Below are 24,557 nucleotides of genomic sequence, written 5' to 3'. Positions count from 1 at the left end.
GTGACGGTGGATGATGAAATGGAGAGGAAGATAAAAATCGAACCTCATCTCCATATCCACCGCACTATGAATCTACCATATTTAAAGTTTACTAGTTATTTTATATTGCAAAATTATTCTTGAAATACATAATGAAATAAAATCGAGGAATAGAAGCCAATATAATCCGACTATATTAATGTATTATGTAATTATTTTTATTGAATTATATGTGTTGAAATTAAAATTTAGTTTGATATGTGAGGTGGATTTAAGGACGGGCAAAGTAAGTGGTGAGACGAGTAGATTGAGTATTAGGCGAGGATGGATATTTAAGTGGGTGGTGGATAGGGGTCGGTAAGGATGAGTAAATTTATCCAAAGATCCGATCTGATAATGTAGGATAGTATCGAATCGGATATCCGGTCAAATAATTTCGAATATCAAATTCGGATTTTCGAATATGTGATATCCGAAAAATGTCTGAAATATTTCGGATTTCGAATATCAGATAACAAGTATCCGATCCATATATCAAGATTTCAGATATCGGATTACGGATATCCAATCCAAAAATTGGCTATTATCTCACATTTTCCTTAAAAAAATCCTATAGGATTGTTGTTAAGATTACAAATGTAAAGGGAGGTAGGAGCTTTAAAGAAGAAGTAAGATGAGGATATATGTCAATTAGTGACTACTCCTTTGTCAATTTAAACTTGAACACTAAGAGTAAATCCAATGGTTGTAGCCAGAGATTTGCTTGCAATTTTCAAAAGTTTCTAGCTACTATTGACCATTAAAGCTAAATAATACAATTAGCTTGCCCAAGCAAATTAGCTTGTTGCCTAAGCTAATTAAGCTAATTTTCAATTTTTTTAGAGATTAATATATTAAATTAATTAAATTTTTAGGGATTAATATATTAAATTAATTAAATTTATAAAACTAATTGAGAAAGTCAAGCTTATATAATTAGCAAGCTAGTAGCTAACCATTGGGGCACTAAATAGCTACAAAGAGGGTTAGTTTGAGATCATATGTTGCATGACAAAATTAATTTAACAATTAGCTTACCATTGGAGATGCTCTAAGGGTAAAATACGTGAATATAAGGGAAGATTTCTAAGTTTTGACGATGAAAACTAGTATTTGGGCTTGAGCTATGCGTTGGTTCACTACTTCCGTAGTCGTGTTTTTATTGAAGGTTACATGTTCGAATCTTGTATGGATACTTTTTTTTTTATTATTATTATAAGTTGATGATGACATGAAATGAGAAACAAATGAGGAAGAGTGCTATGCTAGATTGGTAAAATAAACAAAAAAAAAATGCAATTGGATTGATAAAATCAACTTAATTTCTTCCATAAAAAATAAAAATAAAAAATAAAATAAAAAATAAAAGGACTTAATTTCTTCTACTAATTATAATAATCTTTCCAATTTGGAAAAATAAAATTTATGTACAAACTGTTCACATATCTAGGCAATTCATCATAAAAAGGACCAAGGAGGACAAATAAATCATTAAACTCATGCATAGGTGTTTGCTCAACTGGGTGGCTTGTGAGTGTGAAGGAGACGGCGATGGAGCAGGTGAAAGGGCAGCAACATCTGTGGTGTTTTCTTCGGAGCAGGCATACTTACAACGACTTGGACGAACAACTCGGTAAACACCACTGCTAGTCAGGACATAAACATCTTTATTCAGGTCTTCCCCGAATGAGAAAATGTAACCCAGGGCCGGTGTTGAACTTCCTGGGACAGAGCTACACTTTATAGGAGAGTCTGCAGCACAGCTATAGGAAAGTAATCTAGAGGTGAAGTTCCCACTGTTTTTGGGATATTCAGAGCCTTCCCACATAGCATCTCCATATAAATCAGCATATAAGTACCTAAAATTCACCAGATAGTTTGTTTATGTCTTACGCAGTACCAAATCTGAACGATTCATTTACCACTGGTGAACTTGGAAGGCAAAATAGACAGTGTTTTTACAATACAGATGTAATGTAGACTCAACTTTCATTTGTAAAGCATTATTACCTAGAAAAAGCTAGCTGAAGAACACTCACCTGCCAGACATACAAGGATCAGTTTTAGACCTATAAAAATAACCTCCAGTAATTGATGCTGATCCCTCTTTTGAACTCACAGTGGAATGGTTGTAACCCATCACAGGGAAAATAGGGTTTATAGAGTTCAAAGACGTATTTCCTCCGGGTGATGTTAGAGGAGTATAACTGTAGGGGCCTTCATAAACTCGCCAACCATAGTTTCCACCCTTTGTGATTATGTTCACTTCTTCAAACTTGTCCTGTAGCAAAAATATTCTGATGGTGAATAAAAGCATTAGGTGGTGTATCGTATAAATTTTTCATGAGAATTGAGGAGCAAGCATAAGACTTCAGCCAAATTTTATACTTTTATGTAGGGGTCAAATAAGACAATACAGACAGAAATGCGCTACACAGGTGTTCAGAAAGCCAGTAAATAGTGATTAACAAAGAGAAAGATCAAAACCTGTCCAACATCAGCGCACATAAAGTATGAAGGCCTTTCAGCATCAAAGCTGCATCGCCAAGGATTCCTTAATCCAGACGCCCATATTTCAGGTTGCGACTGACTATCGTTGACATATGGGTTGTCTTTCGGAATAGTGTAGTTTCCCCATAAACCCTCTATACTCATTTCTGCAGCACCTGGATAAACAAGATAAGTTACATAAGTAGGCAAAAGGAATTGAATATGAGAAAGTGAAATAACCTCATTGCAGAGTAGTAACCATACAAGCTTGCTAACTTCTTTTTTAACACAAAATAAAAGACTTATATTAACAGGCTAAAGCCTTAGTTTTAATTACATCAAGCACCCTATAATTTGTACACTGAAAATCGATGCTGCACAAAATATAACCTATGAAATAGACATTAATACATCCGTAAAACAGTCTACCCTGGTACTGCACCCCTAATATCCATAATAACCCAAAATACAAGCTTGCTAACTTCAGTGTTTCTTATTGGGTTTTATATATTTTGATTTTTTTTTTCATTTTATTTTTGTATTTGAAGCATCATATCAACCGCATCACAAATTTCACACGACATTTCATATATGAACACATGATGACTTGAACAGTTGAAATAAGCATACTATCTTTGGGGTACACAAATGGAAGGAAATTTCAGCATCAAAGATGGAGGGCTAATTATATCTGTGTTACTCCTAAGATACCAATGTGGACAACAAGAGCAAGTGAACTACTAAACTGTAATAATACGCCTCTGACACTAAGCAACTGGCTTTAGCATATGTTCTATTAATTTAAGGATCATGTAGTAACTTCAGTGATAATTCTGATAGCTTATTGAACATAAGGAGAAAAGATTTTAAAATCAGCATTAGATAAGAGAAGTTTAGAAGAGAAAATCACTCCAGACCCGAGGAGCAAGAATGGCATAAAGCAGGAATTATGAAGAATCTTGTATACTTCACTGCTTAATATGGAGTAACATGATACAAAATGACTGTGACAGTGGAAAAACTTGATTTATTTATTTTTGCTTTCCACTACTTCAAGCAAAGAGTAAACATTACGCAAGAAACAACCTGCTTAGAAAACTAAAGAATCAAACATGGTAACATCATAGCATTACACCAAATAAATGTGTTTTATAGAATAATCACATAGGAATACAAGAAAAGAATACTAACTTGGGGAGTTGTTGACATCAAACCTCATGATTTTACCAAGCAACGATTTCTTGTTCTGAGAAAAATTATAGGGATCACCACTTTCTCCTCCATCTCCCATCATGAAGTACAAATGCCCATCTGGACCAAAAAGAATTTGTCCACCATGATGAGATGTAAATGGCAAGCCCATGGTGAATATTCTTCTGACTTCTGCCGGGCTAACAGAGCTTGCCTGGATAATTAACAGAAGAGGTTAACTATAAGTCCGAAATTAGTCAAAAAAGCTTAGTTTGGGTCACATAATTTACCATTGATGGCTGGATATTGGTACCACCGACAGAAAACTCAGCGATGACACTTTGATATTGGCAAGGTTGCGCACCATTATCAGGTGGTAGCTTTGAGGGATCGCAGTTTACATCAGAATTACATGCACAACGCCCTTCACATCCAGGCCCCAATGTCTTATCACAATTGAATGAAGCAAAGAAACGACTATTCTCAGTGAACCTTGGATGAGTAGCTATGCTCATCAATCCAAACTCAGCATCAAAATGTAATATATCACTTAAATCCAGAAAGGGGCTTGATTCATCAAACTCGATTACTCCAGCTGAACCTTCTCGTGGAAGCGTTGCCAGCCAAATTTTTCCTTTTTGGTTGGAGAAGAAAGCTCGGTTGGAGCCATCAGGATGAGGCACCATACTAAGGTAAGATTCATTTCCAATTTTCTCAAGGCACAAACCAGATGGGCTACTTGGGGGCTCTGCAGTATTATTAAAAGAAACAGGTTCTCCACCAAAGCATAATGATCCATCACTTGAAGCTTCACCCATGGCATTGCAGAAATCAGTTTTTGACCGCCACATTTCTGTGATCTTGGTAATACTGGAATTTACTGATGATCCGCCCTGACGTAGTAACGAGTGTGCAAATGGTGAATTCAATACTGACACATTCATACATGTATCCCATACTTTTGAGCAAAAGTTGCTCACTGCTTGACTGGACTGTGGTGATGTTGGTGACAAAGTAGAGTTGCACAGAATAGGAACTGAACGAGGCACACTATTAACTCTGAACAACTCCGCTGAAAATTGATCACATCTCTGTACCAAAAACCCAAGAAATCCTCAGAAAGATATATGCATAAGTAACACTTACTGGATAAGAACAACAACAATCACCTGACCACCTAAAACAAATCCCATCAAGTACAGGTTCTGGGAGTGTGAGTTTGGCAGTAGCTTTTAGTGTTTCAACCAAATCAAACAACTACTAACTTGGAGTAGTGTTCTGAAAAAGCTTCCAAAACTGCTTTTGTGTAATATATTGCAAAAATCTATAAACAGTTACTTCTAGGAGAATATATTTTTCATTTTGTTTTACTACTTCAATAACTAGTTGTGCCGAACACTTACATGATATAACTACTTCGACGATTAGCCTCAGTCAGGTAACCTTTTTCAGCTACCCACTAAATAGTAGACAAATAACAGTTATGTACTATACAACACTTAATTTTTACCAACCCCAGTGAAGATGTGGAAGATGTATGCAATTTTAACAAGTAGAGACAAGTAGAATTACTCTTCCCAAGAGACCCGTAAAGAGGAAGAGCAATTACACTAAATAATTAAGCAGCAAAACAGTTAAACAGATTATGCAAGTACATGACTTCAGGAATCACTTGGAGAAATTTTAGATATTACATCGTTTTCAACTTCGCATGAAGCGGCAAAAAACTATTTCTAATAAAAGGGAAGACAGCCTTACAGCACAAAGGATAGATTTCACAATAAAGGCACAGGCAGGATCAGATACATTCATGGACTGAAATTGCTTCTGCAGTTGCACATCCTGTGTGGAATCACAGCATGAACTCCCATTGTAAGGGCAAAATTTTAAAGGGTTCTTCAAAGTTATAGGATAGCCTAAAAACAAGAAGAAGAAAAAAAATAAAAAAAAAAACAAATCCACACTACATGAGATCAAATTAAGATACCACAATGCAGAAACAATTGAAAAGCAAAGAAAGATGGATGAAAGGACTCACTCGAGTCAATGCAAAGAGGATGAGATGACAAATTATCAGCAAGAAATAGCACACTAAAAAGATAGAAGCTGATAGTAGTAAATGGAACACCCATTTTTAGAAAGAACACGCAAATAACGTCAATTCTCTACAATCTAAGATACTAACAGACACTGCCTTCTTTCTATCAACTCTTGAAGATTCTACTAGAAAATGAAACCCCCATGATTCATGATTGGTGAAGAAACTAAAAAGATACAGTTAATTTAAGATGATTTATACAGAATAAAATTGTATAGGTTTTCAATAATTTTAATTTGCTCAGATCATACAACCTCTAATCTTAAGTCATCATCTTCTATGATTGGTGTATATGATTAATATAAATATATTAAATTTCACTCTCGTCTACAATTCAATTCAGCTCCTACAAGAAATTCATATTTAATACCAGCTATTCCAACCAAACAACCCAGCCCATATAAAATCTTACTAGTTGAATTCATCCGGTTTTCAGAGTCAAAAAAATTATTAAATGTAATTGTTTATCTAGGAAACCAAATGCAGGCATTTAAATGCTGATTTTATGGTAACATATTATATTCCTACTAGTTTATTTAAGGAAGATTGGTAATACATGATCTGAATTCAAAAGACCCATGTGAAGAGAAGCCCACTTGCATATTACAGCAGAATTAGTTAAAGGCAGACATTAGTATTCCATTAGGCATAAACAAAATTTAGAAATTAAACAAGTAGAGTGAGACAATAGCTCACCTAGTCACATATTATACACTACCACATTCAAATATATAAGGGTGTTTTGGGCACGTCTTAAAAAATAATGTTGAGGAGAAAAATATCGGAATAAACTCTTGGATCCACTATTGTCTCTTGCATAACAAAAATTTAAGACATGAGTGTCTTATGTGACTTCCATTCATGGTTTTAAATCTTGGATGCAGTCAACAGTCACATAACCACTTTCGCAAGCAATGGGGGTGGAAGGCAGCTGTTTTGGCCTAATATATTGGTCACAATAAGCTCAAAATCCTTTACAATGCAATAATACAACCGAGATATAATAATACCTTGCTTCTATTTGATTTAGCCAATCTCCAAAGTACAAATCTCGGTTAATCATCATATTACGTATGCTTCAGTTAAGAGTTGAAAAAGGACAGAAACAGCAGCAAAAAGAAGGAATTTAAAATGCAAAATAGGTAAATTGCACGAGGCTAATAATGCATCACAAGATCACAATTGTATCAAAATACTCAAAAAATGCTAAACTATTGAATAGAGAATCACCTAACACAGAAAGAGCAAAATAGTCAAAAGAATTGTATACCAGCAGAAAGTCAAAGGAGAGAAAAAGAAAATCCGGGAAAGGTGGCTGCAAATGGGACGAAATCTTGGGTGTCTGCTTCTTGTCTATGAAATGACATCATTTTGGTATTTTTGTGATTTTTTGGTGATTTTGAATTCTGCTGAGGTTACACAAAGTATGAACCTTGCAGAGACCAAGTAACAAGCAACAAATTGTCCTATTTAACTCTAATTGATATGGTAGTAAAATTAACCCACTTACCTGACTTCTCCTTCTCGCTCCCCTCTTTGAGTAAGTTTTTTGAGACATCATTTCAGCTTTGCGGCGATTATAATTATATCAACCTTCGTCGAGAAAGTGGTTAAACTTGATAGAGAGTGAGAAGAACCATTGTGGACGCCAAAATTTTACTCACCAGTTTACACAAATAGAAAAATAACGATCCAATGCCATATCATGAATTTTTTTTCCATACTGTGCCATTGAATAGAATTGATTTCGAAAAGTTCCATCAATTTCTGAAGCATATGAAAAATCCATTATTCTGGTCACAACTTTCAATAATAATAGAGTGAGTTACTGCTTCATATTACAAAATATACAGTAGACTATGGTTTACCTCATAGTCTAAAGCAAATGGTACAAAAATGTGCCAAATATGTAATTCATATTTACATGAACTGAGAACCCTGTAGTGTCAGGTGAAATACAGAATTTCCATCAGCCATTAGAAGAGACCGAGGATCATACATTTCTATGGAGTGCAAAATGCGGGAAAATTATAAGAGAAATAACAGGTACCAAACTTTTCCACACATTCAGGGAGACCAATTTCTTGGTCACATCTAGCTTCCTTACTGCCTTCAGGGCTTTAGAAACCTCCTACATATAACGTGCTCATAATAGCTTCTAGTCCTCAAAGATAATACTACGGCAAAGAGAGATCCCAGGAAAGTAACAGCTGCCATGATGAAAAAAGACAGCATAAAGCAATGTACACCAACACAAATATTGGTTTCGCTGGATGTTTCTTTATCATAGATATAACCAACCACCCTAACTGAGAGAATGTATGACCCAAGAGGGCCTGCTATAGTAATAGTATTGAATATGGTTCCCATATTTACAACCCCAAATAACTCGGAAGCAATTGTTGGCATCAAAGAGAGCTGTGACCCATAACAAATGCCCACCAAAATTGAACCAGCATAAAGACACCCGGGCATACCAGAAGCAATCACCAAATGCCCAATACTCATGATTCCCAAACTACCAGCCATGAAAAGAGGCCTTGCCCAGCTTTTCATATGAAGGATGAAATCTGATACATATCCACCCCCAAACCGCCCAATAGAATTCCAAATACTCCACAATGAGACAAGAGTTGTGGTTTCTAAAGGTGTGTAACTAAGAGCCTCTCCAATTTGGGTGAGATTGTTTAATGTTGCTAGCCCAGACCCAAGTGCACAGGCTGTGGCTAAAAATAGAAGCCAAAAATTCATAGTCCTCATGGCTTGGAACAAATTGAAGTGTCCTTCCAACTCTGACGGCCTATTACTAGCTTCTGCATCTTCTTCCGCATGTTCTGACAGTCTCTGATAAGAGGTATCATCTTCTCTCCCATGTATCTTTTCAGGGTCTACCTGGTAAGTGACTCCTTCAGAGGATAAGCTCTGCTGAGCTCTGAGAGCAATCCACAGGGGTGAGGCGAGCAAGAATAGCAATACAATAACTATGAGGATATGAGCTAATAATTGAACAGTAACCACATTCTCCAAAACAATAACAACCACTAGATATGCAGAAACTACCACCACCACCCATGAAAAGTTGTTAAGATGTCGTCTCTCATCTCCAGCATTGGCATCATAGATTTTCACAAACCACATGAGCAGTAATGGATTTACTGTAGACAACAAGGAGACCATTAAAAGAAATGAAGCAGGATTTCCAGGGAATATGGTTCGATAAAGCTGAATCAACATCGCTGCACTCAGACCCAGAAATCCCTGAAATGGAAAATTCTACCCGTCTTAGAAATCAAACCATGTGTTACAAGACTACATGCAAACTGCAAAGGCAGTAGTCCATTTTGCTAACATGGTTACCAGAAAACATCAAGCAAAACCTGTTGGATCATGAATTAGATTAATTAGATTCAGCAATGCAAAGCATTTTTATTTTTATTATTTAAAGATAAAGATTGATAACACTAAAACAGTGATAAGCTGATGATGGATTGGATTTATGAAGATAATCAAAAGCACAGTCCACCAAAAATAAGAAAATAAACCAAGATTAAAACATGCATAAAATATTATATCATTCAGACAAGAGTTCTAGTTTACTGAAGAACTTAACAAAAGCATTATACAATGGGATGACACAACTTTACTTAGATTGTGCTTTCCTTCAAAAAAAATCCATGGGATCAAGAAACAAACTTGAATGTTGGAGAAAGACTAATTTTTTGTACTCTGCATTAGGAAATATTGGGAGGTAACTGCTGATCAAATTATTATGAAGTCTTCCCTTTGAATTACAACACTACATAGTTGCTGAGTCTGAGTGGATTAATAACTGGCTCAGAATGCTGAGAGTGAAGACAAAAGAGTTTCAAAAGTTATATACCCTATTCATCGCACTTTACAGGGCATATGGGCTGCAAGAAACAAATGAATCTTCAAAGATCAATACCAAAGCCCCTATGGCACGCTGAGTAAAGTTCAGCACAGAGTAAATTATGTAACCGCTGAATTCGAAGAAAGGCTGCTAATGGAGATCAGACGGAGGTGCATGGTTTATGTTCAGGGTTAGATCAGATATGATATGGATGGCCAGGACAAAGAAGTCCATGATATTATCAGTGGGTACACAGATTGCTCCGTGGTAAACATTTACACTTCAGGAGCTCTTAGAAGAAGCTGCAAGGGAGTGGGAGTGAGGAATCGGTACATCGAAGGAAAAGATGGCACAAGCTGGAAGGGAATCATCAATTTGCAGGCTACAAGCAATGAACAGTCTGGGCTTACAGCTCTGCATCACGCCATAAAGAAGCTAGGAAGGTAAATTTACTCCACGTTAATATTGATGTGCAGGACCGAAGGATTTTGTCATGGATGCAAGGTGATCATGCAGGACCAACAGGCATCATTCAAAAAATAAAGGACCAAATTGTGATGTTTCGTTGCGTCAAGATCAGTGTTGCCTCAAAAAACAAGAACAGGCTGCTGCATTTAGTTAAGAGCTCTAGAAGGAGATAGCCTCTTTTTTGTACAGCTGTCACACACACACACACCCACGCACCCACACACACACACACACCCCCCCCCCCACACACACACACACACCCACACCCACACCCCTAACTAACTACATGAGGAACCTGCAATCATTGTCTTATATAAGTTTACGAAAGTATAAGTTTTTTTTCACATTAGTCTCTTCAAAGCATTTTAAAAGAAAGAATTTACCATTAAGCCATGTGATAATTGCTTTGAGATAAAATGCCCAGCAAAGCTAAAAGGAAAAATGCATAAACATCTAGAGCCTGCCCAAAGCCTCAACAAATATCTTTACTTTCATGTTCAGTCCAAGAAGAGCCCAAAGCAACTGATGACAGTGAGTTAGCATCTACATAAACAGACAATTAGCAAACGTTCTTCTTGTTTCTCAAGCATAGAAAGTTTAAAGCACACCATGGAATTTGGAAAAAAAAAAAAAAAAAAAAAAACCTGTTGAGCTAACTATCATGCTTGTTTATTCACGATGATCATAACACAAGGGTTGTAATTAACGAATTGCTAAACACAATAACCAGACTTTTTTTGGTCACAAATCTCACAATGCCTTATTCCCTCTCAATCTCTCATTTTCTTACTTTCCAGTTACTCTCCTCCATTCCACCCCGTCTCCTTTATTTCCAGTTTTCCTTTTCACTCTAACAAACAAATGAAAGATAATCTTCAATTGCATCTTCTGTTGTTAACATTTTCAGTTGAAACTGTTTTTTCATGCATCCAATAGAGCCTTAAAGCCGTAAGTCCACTAATACCGTGCAAATCCACACTCTACTACTCTAGAGTACATTTTCTAGCAGAATGTTTTGTCTACCCTTATGACTTGCCAAAGCAAAGGAATTATAAAACCACTTGGAAAGTTGGAATTCTCCATTAAGGGTAATATGGAAAACTGGAAAAGTTAAAGTTAGGGGTACTAATTGTACTGCTGGCAAACAACTTGAACTCGACTAGAAACTATAAACTTGAGCAAGCAATAACTCGACTCAATAATCTCATGAACAATTCAATAGTTTATATAACAAACATGGCAAAAAAATAGAAAGTTGACACTAAATATTCCTATAAAACAATAAAAAGATGAAGGATTGAAACTTTAACGAGCACGATTCAAGTAAGGGCATCATTGAAGTAGCAAGCACACTTCAATTACTTACTTTAAGTGGTCAATCATAGCCCGAAATTGGCCAAACCCCATAACTTATCATAATACAACAATACATCCAATTACATAATCAACCACAAATCACTAAACAAAACATATGATCAATCCAAAACATAAAATTTGGATGTATAATAAAAAATAAAAAATAAAAAAAGTAATCTAGAGAGTAAATGTAAACCTTCATGATACCAACAGCAGTGCCACTATAATCCCGGAAATTATGAACAGCCGTAACGACATCCGCGGTATTAAAGAAGGGCATAGCATGTCCAGCCAAGAACAAGAAAAAACAAACCACGGGAACCGGTGGCCGGGAAATGATTCCGGTCACCGTTAACCAAATCAAGAAATAGCCAGTAAAGCATTGGATCGCCCCGGCTAAGATAGCCACCTTAGGACCACCGAAGAACGACCGGCGATAAGCGGTGCCGGCGTAAAGTACGCCGGCGAGGATGCCGACGTTGGCACCCAAGTCTTTGAAAAGGGCAACAGTGTCAAGGGTAGTTTGGGAATAACCTTGGGAAGATTTGAGGGCAGGAGAATAAATTCCAAAGGTGGATGGTGTGCCACTAGTTGATTGAATCCAAATACTTGCTACTGTTGATACCCATTTGTTGTTCATCATTTCCATGGTTTTTTCTGGGTTGATTAAAATCTATGTTTTGATTGTACATATATCAAGTGTAAACATATCATAACGGATATGATTTGATATTGACTTGTTAAGACTTCCGATTTGGTGAGTATTTGACACTTTCGTTATGACTGACGGTTTAGTGTACAGACGTGTTATATCATATCATATTATAAATATCACTAATAAATAAAGCCAATTTCGCAGTCAGGTCACGAGACAGTGACACTTGACATTTCAGTTTTTTGCCAAGTGTCGCGCTAAGTAAGCGTTAAATAGATTTTATTGTGAAACATGTGATGCTAACTAAGCGAATTTTGGATAACTTTTTTAAGATAAAATTATTGGATAGAGTTTTATTATCGATATACTTCTAATATTTCATATATACAAAATTAATCATAACATTTAATAAATATCCTATAATTCAATTCTATTTCCATCAAAAAATTCGTTTTAAAAAGTTCTTTAAAATAAGATCCATTTATAATATATTTAATTTATTTAAAAAATTAATAGAGAATTTATAAAATTAAGTTATGGTTAGTAAAAATAATTTCAAGTCAATAATAACATAGATATATTATTTTATAGTATTTGAATAACCCGTTCAAAAAAAAAAACTATTTGAATAATCCTTTTTGATAAATTAAATATATTTTAAAAAAAAGTACACTATCATATCATATCATATCATATCATATATATCACTAATAAATAAAGTCGGTCTCACAGTCAGGTCACGAGACAGCGACACTTGGCATTCCGGTTTTTATTGTGATTAAAACGCCAGGTGTCGAAGTCGCATTAGATTAGATTGATAGATTTGTTTAGGATAAAAACAATATACATAAAATAATTTATAATTCTTTTGAAAAAAAATTATCTTTTTATTGACAATAAAATTTTACTTATAGCAACACACCACATTAGATTAGATGCCAAATTAGATTAAATGGATTTGTTTAGGATTAAAAAAAATATATATATACATAAAATAATTAGCAATTCTTTTGAAAAAAATTTGTCGTTTTATTGACAATAGAATTTTACTTATAGTAACACACCACATATTATAATTAATATGAATATCCAATTAGCAATATAATTTTACTTCTATACGAATAACCACATAATTATAATCATAAATATGGCCATGTATCATTAATTTTTTTAGTCTACCACTGATTTACCATTAAAGCTTTTGAATCAGGTATTCTACATATTCGGTTGTAATATTTTTGTGTATGTTTGTGATTTTGTTAATGAAATTAAAGAAGTAAAAGCTACTAAAATTTGGACACAACAGAAACTGTACTATACAAGAGAATCTTTGAAGTGAATTCATATCAATGGTAGTAAGGTCTTAGAACTTTATGAGTTTTACAAAGCCTTCATAGCCCATTTACCAACCATATATTACAAATGGTCCAATTAAACCAATAATATAATCCATTGATTTTACATGTTAAAAAAATAATTACTTTTAACTTTTTATTTATTTTATTATTTTTTTACCGATGCACTCTTCTTTTCACAAAATTATACTCCCACTATTATTTTAGTGTCCCATTGAAATTTAGCCCTATGTCAACATAGAACTTTGATAAACAATATCTTAATTATATATATATATATTTTTTTTATGTATAATTCACAAACATTGGTCGTAGTAGACCAAGTGAATATAGTGCAACTTACAAAAACTGAAAATAATAACAAATGTGAAAAAAGAATAATAGGTAGTATTTCTACTTTCTTTTTTTATTTAACATTTTAAAAAATATATATATTAATACTAATAATAATAATTTTCATTATTGTTATTATGATAATTATAATTATAATAATTATACAAAACATGCCCACAAATAAGTTCACTTTTTAAAATGGGTACCCGGGGCACGTACTGTATCATATCATATCATATCACTAATAAATAAAGCCGGTCTCACAGTCAGGCCATGAGATATCGACATTTGGCATTCCAGTTTTTCGCCAAGTGTCGAGCCACATAGGCGACAAATAGATATTATTGTGACACATATGATGCTAAGTAAGTGATTTTTGGTAGATTTTTTAAGATAAAATTGTTGCATATAGTTTTATTATCGATAAAATTCTAATATTTCATTTATACAAAACTAATCATCACTTTTAATAAATATCCTATAACTCAATTCTAATTTCATCATCAAGTTCGTATTAAAAAGTTCTTTAAAAAAAGATCCATTTATAATATATTCAATCACAAACTTTTATACGTAGCTGGCCAAACCGTATCACCACTATTACAAGATTAGAGTTACTTCGTTAGTGCTATAGAGGTTACTTGGTCAGTGTTATAGTGGTTACTCAATCAATGTTATAGATATGGGTTATTTAGTCAGTGTTAGAGGTTACTCAGTTAGTATTACAGGGGTTACTCGATCTGTTTTATAGGGGTTACTTTGTCATGCCAGATGGTGTGGTTAGCCGCATACAAAATGCATTGTTATTTAATTTATTTTTAAAAAAAAATATTAGAGAATCAGTAAAATAAGTTTTAATCAAAAATATTTTTAGTTTGGTAAAATACTTTCAGTTCAGTGAAAATATTTTAAGCCCTTTTTGGTTGAAAGGATTTGGATGGAAAAGAAAAAAAAAAAAAAAGGGTTTTAATCATGTTCCCATGTTTGGTTAAATTAATACCATAAGAATTCAAAGGAAAGGAAGGAAAGTGGGAGGAAAGTTCCTTCACAAATTATTAGCTTTCATTTTCTCCCAAAATCGAAGGAATTCAAATGGAAAGAAAAAAATAAAAGTTATCCTTTATAAATTTTCTTTCTCTTCCCTTCATTTCCTTTTTATTAACCAAATATTGGAAAATAAAAATACCTTCCTTTCCCTTCCTTTCCTTTCTTTTCCCTTCCCTTCCTTTCTCTTCTTTTCCTTTACTAATATTGAACCAAACAAACCCTTAAGTTCAATAAGAATAATTTCAAGTCAATAATAACATAGATATTTATTATTTACAAACAAATTTACACAAAGTACACTCCATATGATATCGTATGTCTAAATATCCTACATTATCATAACAAATAATTTGGTATTTAAAATTCAAGTAAAAATGTTATCTTAAAATTTTATCAACCATCTGGGCATCGCTCGGGCACAAATTAGTCACTAATAAATATAGCCGGTCTCCCAGTCAAGCCACGAGATAGCGACACTTGGCATTCCAATTTTTTGCCAAGTGTCGCACCACATATACGTATTATTGTGACACATATGATGCTAGGTAAGCGAATTTTGGATAGCTTTTTTAAGATAATAATGTTGTATATAATTTTATTATCGATATACTTTTAATAATTCATATATACAAAACTAACCATAACTTTTAATAAATATCTTATAACTTTTCCATCATAAAATTCGATTTAAAAAGTTCTTTAAAATAAGATCATTTATAATTTTCTTCAAAAAAAAAAAAAGATCCATTTATAATATATATTTAATTTATTTAAAAAAATAATAGAGAATTAGTAAAAATAAGTTTTAACCGGTAAAAATAATTTTAATTTGGTAAAAATACTTTTAGTTCAGTTAAAATAATTTACCTTAAGTTAAAATAATTTCAAGTCATAATAACATATATATCTCTTTACTAAAAGTACACTATTATATAAATAAACGATACGATATCGTATACATGTATAAATATCCTGCATTATCAAAAGGGTTTATATAAGTTCCAACTTTTCGCCAAGTGTCGCGCCATGTTGACGAGATTATTTTTAAACATAGGTTTTATTTGAATATATATTGTATTTATTTAATAAAAAAAAGTTGGATAGGTTTAGATAGAGTTTGTAGGATAAAAAAGTTAGTTTAGAATTTTATTTTCAAATAAATTTGGATAGAATTTTAGGATAAAATTGTTGATTTCGAATTTTATTTTCGATAAATTACCAATATTTCGGGTGTACCTTTCTGTAGGTGGCTAGGTGCATTTGAGGTCTTTTCGTAAATTCGCATGATTCCTTTCTTTCTTTTCTTTTTTCTTCTCCTTTTCTTTAACAGTTAACAACCTCTAACTTTTTCTCCCTCATCAACTCAAACTCTGAATTCAACTTCAAATTAGATATGATAAAAAAAAATCCGGGGCGAGCCTTAACATCAAATGTCGTACCCAAACCAGCAAAAACTGGTGAACTTGTTGGCTTTAGCAGGCCTTTCGAGATTTTTTTAACCCGATTTGGGTTTTTAACTAAACAAGTGTTTTTTGGCTTGTCCAAACTTGTTCTTTTTTCGGGACGGGTCGGGTCATGCTAGCGGGTTGAGCTTTAGATGATCTTTCAATTTTTTTATTATTCGTAAAATTAACCCGTATTTAAGGCTCAATCCGTGTCGAACTTGACTCGGACGCGTAGTAAACTAGCTGAGAGTCAATCCAAACCCTAAACTCACCCCATCCAAACTTAACTCGGACCCGAAGTAAACTAGTACAAGCCCGCCCTTAAACTGATTTAACTGAAACCAAAACGACCCGAATTGTAATCGACTAGAACCCGAAGTAAATAATGATCCGACTTCACCCATGTCCAAGTAGACACACGGACTTAACATTACCTGAATCCAACTTGAACCATTAATATGATTTGACCCGAACCTAACCAGCCACGCTATTGAGCCTAACAACTCTATATGTTACAGAGAGCGAGTATTATGCATGTCATTAATCTCCCTCTTAGTTTTACACTTTTATTATATTTCTTTTATTCTCTTTTAGAGCAATATACTAGTTAAAAGTCGACTCGAATCTTATACTCACTCGATCCAAACATAACCAGAATCTAAAACCATTTAAATCTAAAACCAAAATTATCCAAATTGAAACCAATTCGAATCCATAGCTGTAAGCTTGTAAATAATTCAACTTCACCCAACTCAACGTAACTTGAACCAATTCGATACGACCCAAGTAAACACACTCACCAGCTCACACACTAACCTGACATTATCAATTTCGACCCGAAACATAAACCCCAATTTTTTTGGGTGTTTAGAGAGGCACAAGGGGCAGGTGATGAGAATCGATCCCACGTTGGGATTGGGAGGGAAGCTCTAACCACTTGAGCTGTCCCTCATTCTCACAAAAACCCCAATTTGACAGCCCTATTTTAAGTGTGTCATTTACATTTAGTCATTTTTTTTTGGGATATTCTATTTGGCGGTCTCGTGGTTTCAAAAATTCCACATGGAAGACAAACTTTTTTTTTAGTCTCTGTAGTGACCTCGTGGTTTTGCATATTTGATTATAGTGACCTTTTTTAGGTTTATGGCTAACTTTTTTAGTTAAAATGGTTAACCTTTGATTTTTTTTTTATTAAAAAATTATTTAAATTATATTTAAAAATAATAAATTAAAAAAAATTATATTTAAAAAAAATTATATTTTAAAAAAATTATATTTAAAAAAAAATTAAATTTAAAAAACAAAAATTAAAATTATATATTTCTTTTAATTTTATTACTTTAAAATATAATTTAAATAATTTTTTAATAAAAAAAATCAAAGGTTAACCATTTTAACTAAAAAGGTTAGCCATAAACCTAAATAAGGTCACTATAATCAAATATGCAAAACCACGAGGTCACTATAGAGACAAAAAAAAAAGTTTCTCTTCCATGTGGAATTTTTGAAACCACGAGGCCACCAAATAGAATATCCCTTTTTTTTAGGGGTGAACACGGTCCAGGTTGGTGTGGTTTGAGTACTAAACTAAACCGCAAAATACGATTTGGTCAATTTTTCAAACCAAACCAAATCGTATTAGTATCCAAACCGGACCAAACTAAATTGTAATAATACGGTTTGGTTTGCTGTTTATAATGCACTACTAGAAAAAAGTCCATTTCCGACGGACACAAAAATCCGTTGGAAAAAACGAAATTTTCGATGGATTTAAATTTCGTCAAAAATTTCCGACGGATTTTGGGTTTCCGTCGGAAATTTCCGACGAAATTTAAATCCGTAGGAGATTTCCGACGGATTTGAACCATTTCCGACAGAATTTTGATATTTTAAAAAAAAATAAAAAAAAAAAATTCAAACCCTAAAAAACGGAACTACCCCCCTTCCCCCCTTTCATTTCTCATTTCTCTCTCCTCTCCTCTTCTCTCTCTGCGCCTCTCTTTCCCCTCTCTTTCTCTCGTTTCTCTGTCCTCTCTTCTTCTCTTTTTCTCTCCTCTTCTTATTCCTCTTTTGTTTTCTTCTATCTTCTTTCCCATTCTATCTTCTTTCCCTTTTCCTCTTCTGTTTTCTTCTTTCTGTTCTCTCTCTCGCCTCATTTGTTTCTCCGTCCTTCATTTCTCTTTCCGTCAACAACAACAATGGCTACTGTCAACAACAACAACCACAACCACCATCAACAACAACAGCCACAACCACCGTTGACAACCACAACGACCGACAACCAACATCAACACCAACAATAACGGCGTAACAACCACCGTCACCCACTCTCAAGGTTTATGTTTTTTAGATCTAGTTTTAGTTTAGGTTATATTGTAATCTAGTTAATTTTTTATGTAATTGTAAATGCTAAATATAAATTTGATTAGATAATTGTATGTCCTTTAATTTTTGTTGTTTAATTATCGTTTTTTTTTTAATTTTTTTATGAAATTCTAATTAAATATGTAGATCTACTGATTTTGATATGAATGTGTGGTACTTTTCAATTTTGTTGTGTTAATTTTCGTATTTTTTTGGGGGTTAATTTTCGATTTTTTGAGGTAAAATTTTGGTGTAGTGGTGTCTATGGTGGTGTATGAGGGTGGAATATGGGTTGGTGTGGGTGGTGTCGGTGGTGGTTAGTGGATTTGGTTTAATTTTCGATTAGGGTTACGGTTGGTGGTTTCTTGTGGGTTAGAGTTAGGTGGGTTAAGGGTTAGGTGGTGGGTTACGGTGGTGGGTCTGGTGGGTTAGGTTTGGTGGGTTACGGTGGTGGGTCTGGTGGGTTAGGGTTAGGGTTAGGGTTAGGTGGGTTAAGGTGGTGGGTCTGGTGGGTTAAGGTTGTGGGTTAGGGTGTGGTGGGTTTTTTTTTTTCCAGCATTTTCCGACGGATACACGGAAATTTCCGACGGACTTTTCAGGTGCCGGAAAACCTCTTCCGACGAAAAAATTCCGTCGGAAAAACTATTCCGACGGAATTTCCGTCGGAAAAACTATTCCGACGGAATTTCCGTCGGAAAAGGTCGTTTTTCCGACAAAACTTCTTCCGACAACCAGCTCCGACGGAAAACAGGGTGTTTCCGATGGAATTTTTCCGTCGAAAATGAGCTGTTTTCTAGTAGTGAAGAGACGCCATTTTCCATAAAAATTTCCAAATAATACTTCATTAACTTATTATAAAGTTTTTGTTTCAAAAAAAAAAACTTATTATAAAGTTTAAATAATTAGCCCAAATGGATTAAATTGTATTACAAATTTACAATAAAAATAACAAGTGCTAACACATTATTTATGTTGTAATTTATTTTTCTATTTTTTTTTGACAGGAAAAAAAAAGGATTTCATTAATAAAAGATAGCCAAACGGCACTTACAAACAATTTCTAAGAAATTTAAAATTCTAATACAAATACATATCACCTTAGAACTAATTCCATCGCAGATTCGATCAACGATCGCCTTAAAAAAAAAATTCATCCAAAGCAATACAATCTATGAGTTAGCTGGCAGGCTAAAGTCGTATCACATAATCAAAATAATTACCTAAGTCCTCTAGCTAAAGCAGATAGGGAAGTAGGGTCGAATTTACGGGAAACAAATCTATCTATTCCTAAATAATTAATATAATCTAGATTATCAAGTAACCAGATTATTTTTATGGGAATTAAACTAAGAAGAATAATTAAAGTAAAGCAAATTAAATAAGGGAGAAATCAATAAATCAAAGCCTAGGGTATAGGTTCACCAATAAATAATATTTCAGGGTAAAACACAACAATCAATTATCAATACATCAATTAATCAGATTATAAAGGGATTTCGCTACGTATTACAATCATGGAATTAATCTATTGATATTAAATCGCATCTCTCGAATCTTGACTTAACCATTTATAGATTAACCTGCCTATTGAAACTAAGTCTAAACATCAATTCTTATCTCTCGAATCTCGAATCAATATTGCATAACTCATACAATTAAACCTGGCCAAATCTAATTGCATAGCATTAAATCAATCAATAGAAAATCAAACAAGCATTGACAATCAACAATAATAAACTACCCCTTCATATTATTTATGGATTCCCACAACCCTAGAAATTAAACTATTCACACATAATTAAATCTAAACTAACCAAAGCAATTAAAGAAAACATAATAAAAACAATAATTAAAATAAAGAGAATAATAATATTAAAGTAATAAGAAAATAAAATAATAAATCTTGATGTGAACAAAGAAACGTAGGAAAGAAAACAAAACGAAACTAAAACTAAACTACGTAAAAGCTAAACTAAAAGAAAATTAACAAACTAAAACTAATCTTATCACTCTCTCGTAAAACTACTACTACCTCCCTTATATAAGAAAAGTCAAATCCACCCAATCCCACTCAAACTAAAACTATTATAAAACAATCAAAAGCTGACAAAACCTATCCTAAAAGCTAATACAAGAAGTTAATTTTTTGCTCCTGCTATCTCATCATTCTTCCAACATTTGAAGACAGACTTAAGAGCACCATTATTGGTGAACAAAAAAAAATGATTCATGGGTCACTATCACCATTTCTCTCTCATCCACATCAACCCAACAAATCATTTACAATATTCACTCTTAACAATAAACACTAAACAATGGTTCATCATCAATATTCCCTACCCCACCTTATTTTATTTTTGTAAATATAATCTTTTTGTTTCATAATTATAATTTATTAACCGATGTCAATGTAATTAATTGACGTATTTAATATTTTAATCGTGATTACTAATTAAGAAATTATCGCGTTTTTTTATCAGCTTTTTAAAAAATTAATTCTTGTGATTAATATTTTTTAAACAACAACGCAGCTAATTTTAATTAACATAAAAAAAAAGGAGGTACTAATCGTGATTACAGTTCTACAACTATAATCTAGTACATTTTATTTAAAAAAAAAACACAACTACACATCGTTTTGTAAGATGTCCTTAGGGATAACCATTTGTTGTAAACCTAGTTGCCTAAGTTTTCGTTGTTACCAAATTTATTCCATATATGTTCGACCAAGTCGTTTTTTAGCTGCAAATGAGTCTGTTGATCCTCAATCTCTGTTCTACGAGACAAGTATAAGCCGATATCCACAATACGATCAGTACGGTACTCGGTAGTGTCCTCATTAGCGTTCCCTCCAGCATTCATAAACTCATTGGTATTAACGTTTGTGCCGATAATTATGTCGGTGCTGGTGTTCATGTAGCCGGATATAAGAGCCGCAGTTTCTGATCGCGACCAACCTCTATTGTTTGAACCACCAACACGATATTCAGGAGTTGATTGGAGTGGTTGCTGTAACATTTGACTGAAGTTTTGATGGGGAGAAGGAGTTTCATTTCCCTCACCATCATCCTCACATTCTTCATTTGCCTCATCTTCTTCAGATAAGACATTGCTCGATTCCCAAATATTGGGATTCGGTTGTTGTGACGGAAAATAACCAGATGCAGCACCATATTCACCGTAACCCATTGGTATCATGGATGGATGTGGGAAATTTGAACTGCTTTGAGAAAAATTAAAATTTTGAGGGAAATTTGGTGGATTATATGGGAAACTTGACTGGGGTATTTGAGGATAAACTCCAGAAAAATTATGGGGAATATTTGTGGATGTTTGTGAAAAATTTGGGTGAATTGGAGGAAAATTAGCTTGATTCGGGATCATATTTTGACCCAATTTTTTTTTTTTGCTTTCTATTTGTTTTGGGGTTGGTATTAGCATCCATAATTATAATTTATATTTGGAAAAAATAAAAATTTAATAATAATAATAATAATAACAATAATAATAATAGAAATAATAATAATAACGATAATAATAACGATAATAATAACTATAATAATAATAATAATAACAACGATGATAATAATAATAATAATAACAACGATAATAATAATAATAATAACGATAATAATAATAATAATAACGATAATAATAAAAATAATAATAATAATAATAACGATAATAATAAAAACAATAATAATAATAATAATAATAATATTAATAATAATATTAATGATAATAATTAAAAATAATAATAACAATAATAATATTAATATTCGTATAAATAATAATAATAATATTGGTAATTATAGAGGGGATTTTTGAAGAGAAAAATATAGTAGAAAAAAATGAATTTTGAAAGTTGAAAAAAATATATCAATATGGGTGTCTATTTATAGAGGGGACAAAAATAGAGTCGTTGGTAATTTTTTTTTTTTGATTTGTATTTTGTAAAATATATCCGTTGCAAAATTACAACGGATATATTTAAAACAGTGCACACGTGTCAAGCAGCGGCTGGGCCAAGTGGCGCGCTCCCAGCCGCTGATTTCTATTTTTTTTTCTGAGCTTCAACAGCAAAACGACGTCGTTTTGCTATAATACCAGTCCAAAATATTGGTGGGGCCCACAACGAATTAATTCATGGAAATGCTTGCTCCTGCAATCGAACCCATGACCACTCAACATGAACCATTAAAGGTTTGCCATTAAGCCATCACTTTATTTGTTTATTCATTGTGAACAATTAAATAGTTCACCCTTAAAGATGCCCTAACTATACTTGCAGCATACTCGCTCGATCGGGCCTGCTAATTCACGCCCAGCTGACTTTTGATTTCGGGCCTTTTTCACTTGGACCGCCAATAACTTAACCTTTGTCTTGTAATCCGTGGCCTTATTGTTTGGTTCGTAATAATATATAACTTGTAATCTTGGACCTTCTCATGTATCAAACCCTTAATCATCGAAATAAATTTATTTAGTACGGTCTGGAGCTTTAAATACTCGTTTATAAAATGCGATCCGACTCTAATATTTTCGTAGTGGCTCAATAAGCTCCGAAATTATTATAAATTTGTAAATTCCTACAAAAATAATACCAACTCTACAAAAACACTAGAAAACGAATATTAATAATAAAAATAGCTCCGCAGAGCTCAAATAAGCACAAATATGACCGTGGGACGGGGAATAAAAATATATATAAAATAGACTCATCATTAGCACTAATTCGACTTGAAATCTACCGATGCATAGTTGTTTGAGTGATAATAATCATATGGTCTTCTAGATTTCGGAGATTTTGAAACCCTAAATGTTCAATCCTCGCCAAAGGAACAAATAAAGAAATTAAATCTAATAGAATAATCACCATCTTAAAGATGGGATCAATTTATTTAAAGCAATTAAAAATACCAGTGAAAATCCCTGCATCCCATAATACTTGACACAGTTACCATTTTCATTCGTCCCAAAATACTTGACATGTTACTAAATATGGAATGAGACCACTAATAAATAAATACTTTCCTATACTCTCTTTAATTTGGGACCACAAACCCCAAAACCCAACTAATCCTACATTTTTTCTCTCCTCACTACCCCCACCTCCCCCACTTTTTATTTTCTTACAATATAAAAATACAAAAGAGAATACTTTATATAATAAACAAATGTTTAAATGGACTCACTTGTAATTTTCGTAAACTACGTGTACACCCCAATGTCCCAAGTATTATGGGACGGAGGGAGTATTATTATTATTATTATTATTATTATTTTAATATATATTAATTATTTTAATTTATTTAAAAATTATATAAATATTAAAATACGGTTTACAAGTTTACAGTTTAATTTGGTTTATAATTTTTGAAAAACCAAACAGTAAACCGTATTTACAAAAAATCATAAATCAAACCGTATTTTTATTAGCTGTAAATCAAACGAAACCGCTAAAATACAGTTTGATTACAGTTCAGACCAAACTGTGTACCACCCTAACCTTTACACCCTTATTTATCAGAAAATACAAGTTTCTTTTAGTAATAAAGAATAACTATTTTGTCTAAAAAAAAAAAGGAAAAATTGCGTGGAATAATCCGACCTTTGGGGCGTTCGCTAACTTTATACCCAATCTGCTCTCAAAGGTCGGATTATTTTAAAATAACACAAAGATGAGATTATTTTTAGCGGACGCCCCAAAAATTGGATTATTCCCGGACAATTTTTTCAAAAAAAAAAAAGAATAACTATTTATCGCATGATGTTTTCGTATATAAATCAACAAGTTTTTGTTTAAAAAATAAAAAAAAAAAGGTTCTTCATGTGGGCTCCACCGTTATTGTTTAAACAAAATTGT

General features: G+C 33.1%; 2 protein-coding genes across 2 annotated transcripts; both read right to left on the bottom strand.

Moving 5' to 3' along the window:
* Positions 1-1,089: 1,089 nt before the first annotated feature.
* Positions 1,090-6,175, bottom strand: LOC110726532 (HIPL1 protein). Its single transcript, XM_021906013.1, has 7 exons — positions 5,738-6,175; positions 5,458-5,615; positions 3,990-4,790; positions 3,700-3,913; positions 2,506-2,684; positions 2,058-2,299; positions 1,090-1,877 (listed from the first exon to the last, which is right to left on the bottom strand). The coding sequence occupies exons 1-7, from the start codon at positions 5,829-5,831 to the stop codon at positions 1,457-1,459; spliced, it is 2,109 nt and encodes a 702-aa protein (XP_021761705.1). The 5' UTR covers positions 5,832-6,175; the 3' UTR covers positions 1,090-1,456.
* Positions 6,176-7,574: 1,399 nt separating this feature from the next.
* LOC110726530 (protein NUCLEAR FUSION DEFECTIVE 4-like) lies at positions 7,575-12,279 on the bottom strand. Its single transcript, XM_021906012.1, has 2 exons — positions 11,689-12,279; positions 7,575-9,055 (listed from the first exon to the last, which is right to left on the bottom strand). The coding sequence occupies exons 1-2, from the start codon at positions 12,139-12,141 to the stop codon at positions 7,910-7,912; spliced, it is 1,599 nt and encodes a 532-aa protein (XP_021761704.1). The 5' UTR covers positions 12,142-12,279; the 3' UTR covers positions 7,575-7,909.
* Positions 12,280-24,557: the final 12,278 nt, after the last annotated feature.

This window comes from Chenopodium quinoa, unplaced genomic scaffold (genome assembly GCF_001683475.1).
Source record: "Chenopodium quinoa cultivar QQ74 unplaced genomic scaffold, ASM168347v1, whole genome shotgun sequence".
Taxonomy (NCBI): Eukaryota; Viridiplantae; Streptophyta; class Magnoliopsida; order Caryophyllales; family Amaranthaceae; genus Chenopodium; species Chenopodium quinoa.
Note: the sequence above shows the minus strand (reverse complement) of the source record. Positions and strands in the feature narration are given on the sequence as shown.

Bases quoted from the DNA above. Each gene is read 5' to 3' on its own strand.
- LOC110726530 (XM_021906012.1), bottom strand. From the start codon at position 12,141: ATGGAAATGATGAACAACAAATGGGTATCAACAGTAGCAAGTATTTGG. The intron at 9,056-11,688 runs GTTTACATTTAC...TTTCCATTTCAG, and splicing joins CTGCTGTTGGTATCATGAAG to GGATTTCTGGGTCTGAGTGC.
- LOC110726532 (XM_021906013.1), bottom strand. From the start codon at position 5,831: ATGGGTGTTCCATTTACTACTATCAGCTTCTATCTTTTTAGTGTGCTA. The intron at 4,791-5,457 runs GTAAGGCTGTCT...TTTTTGGTACAG, and splicing joins TGAAATCTATCCTTTGTGCT to AGATGTGATCAATTTTCAGC. The intron at 2,685-3,699 runs GTTAGTATTCTT...TTGTTTATCCAG, and splicing joins TGATGTCAACAACTCCCCAA to GTGCTGCAGAAATGAGTATA.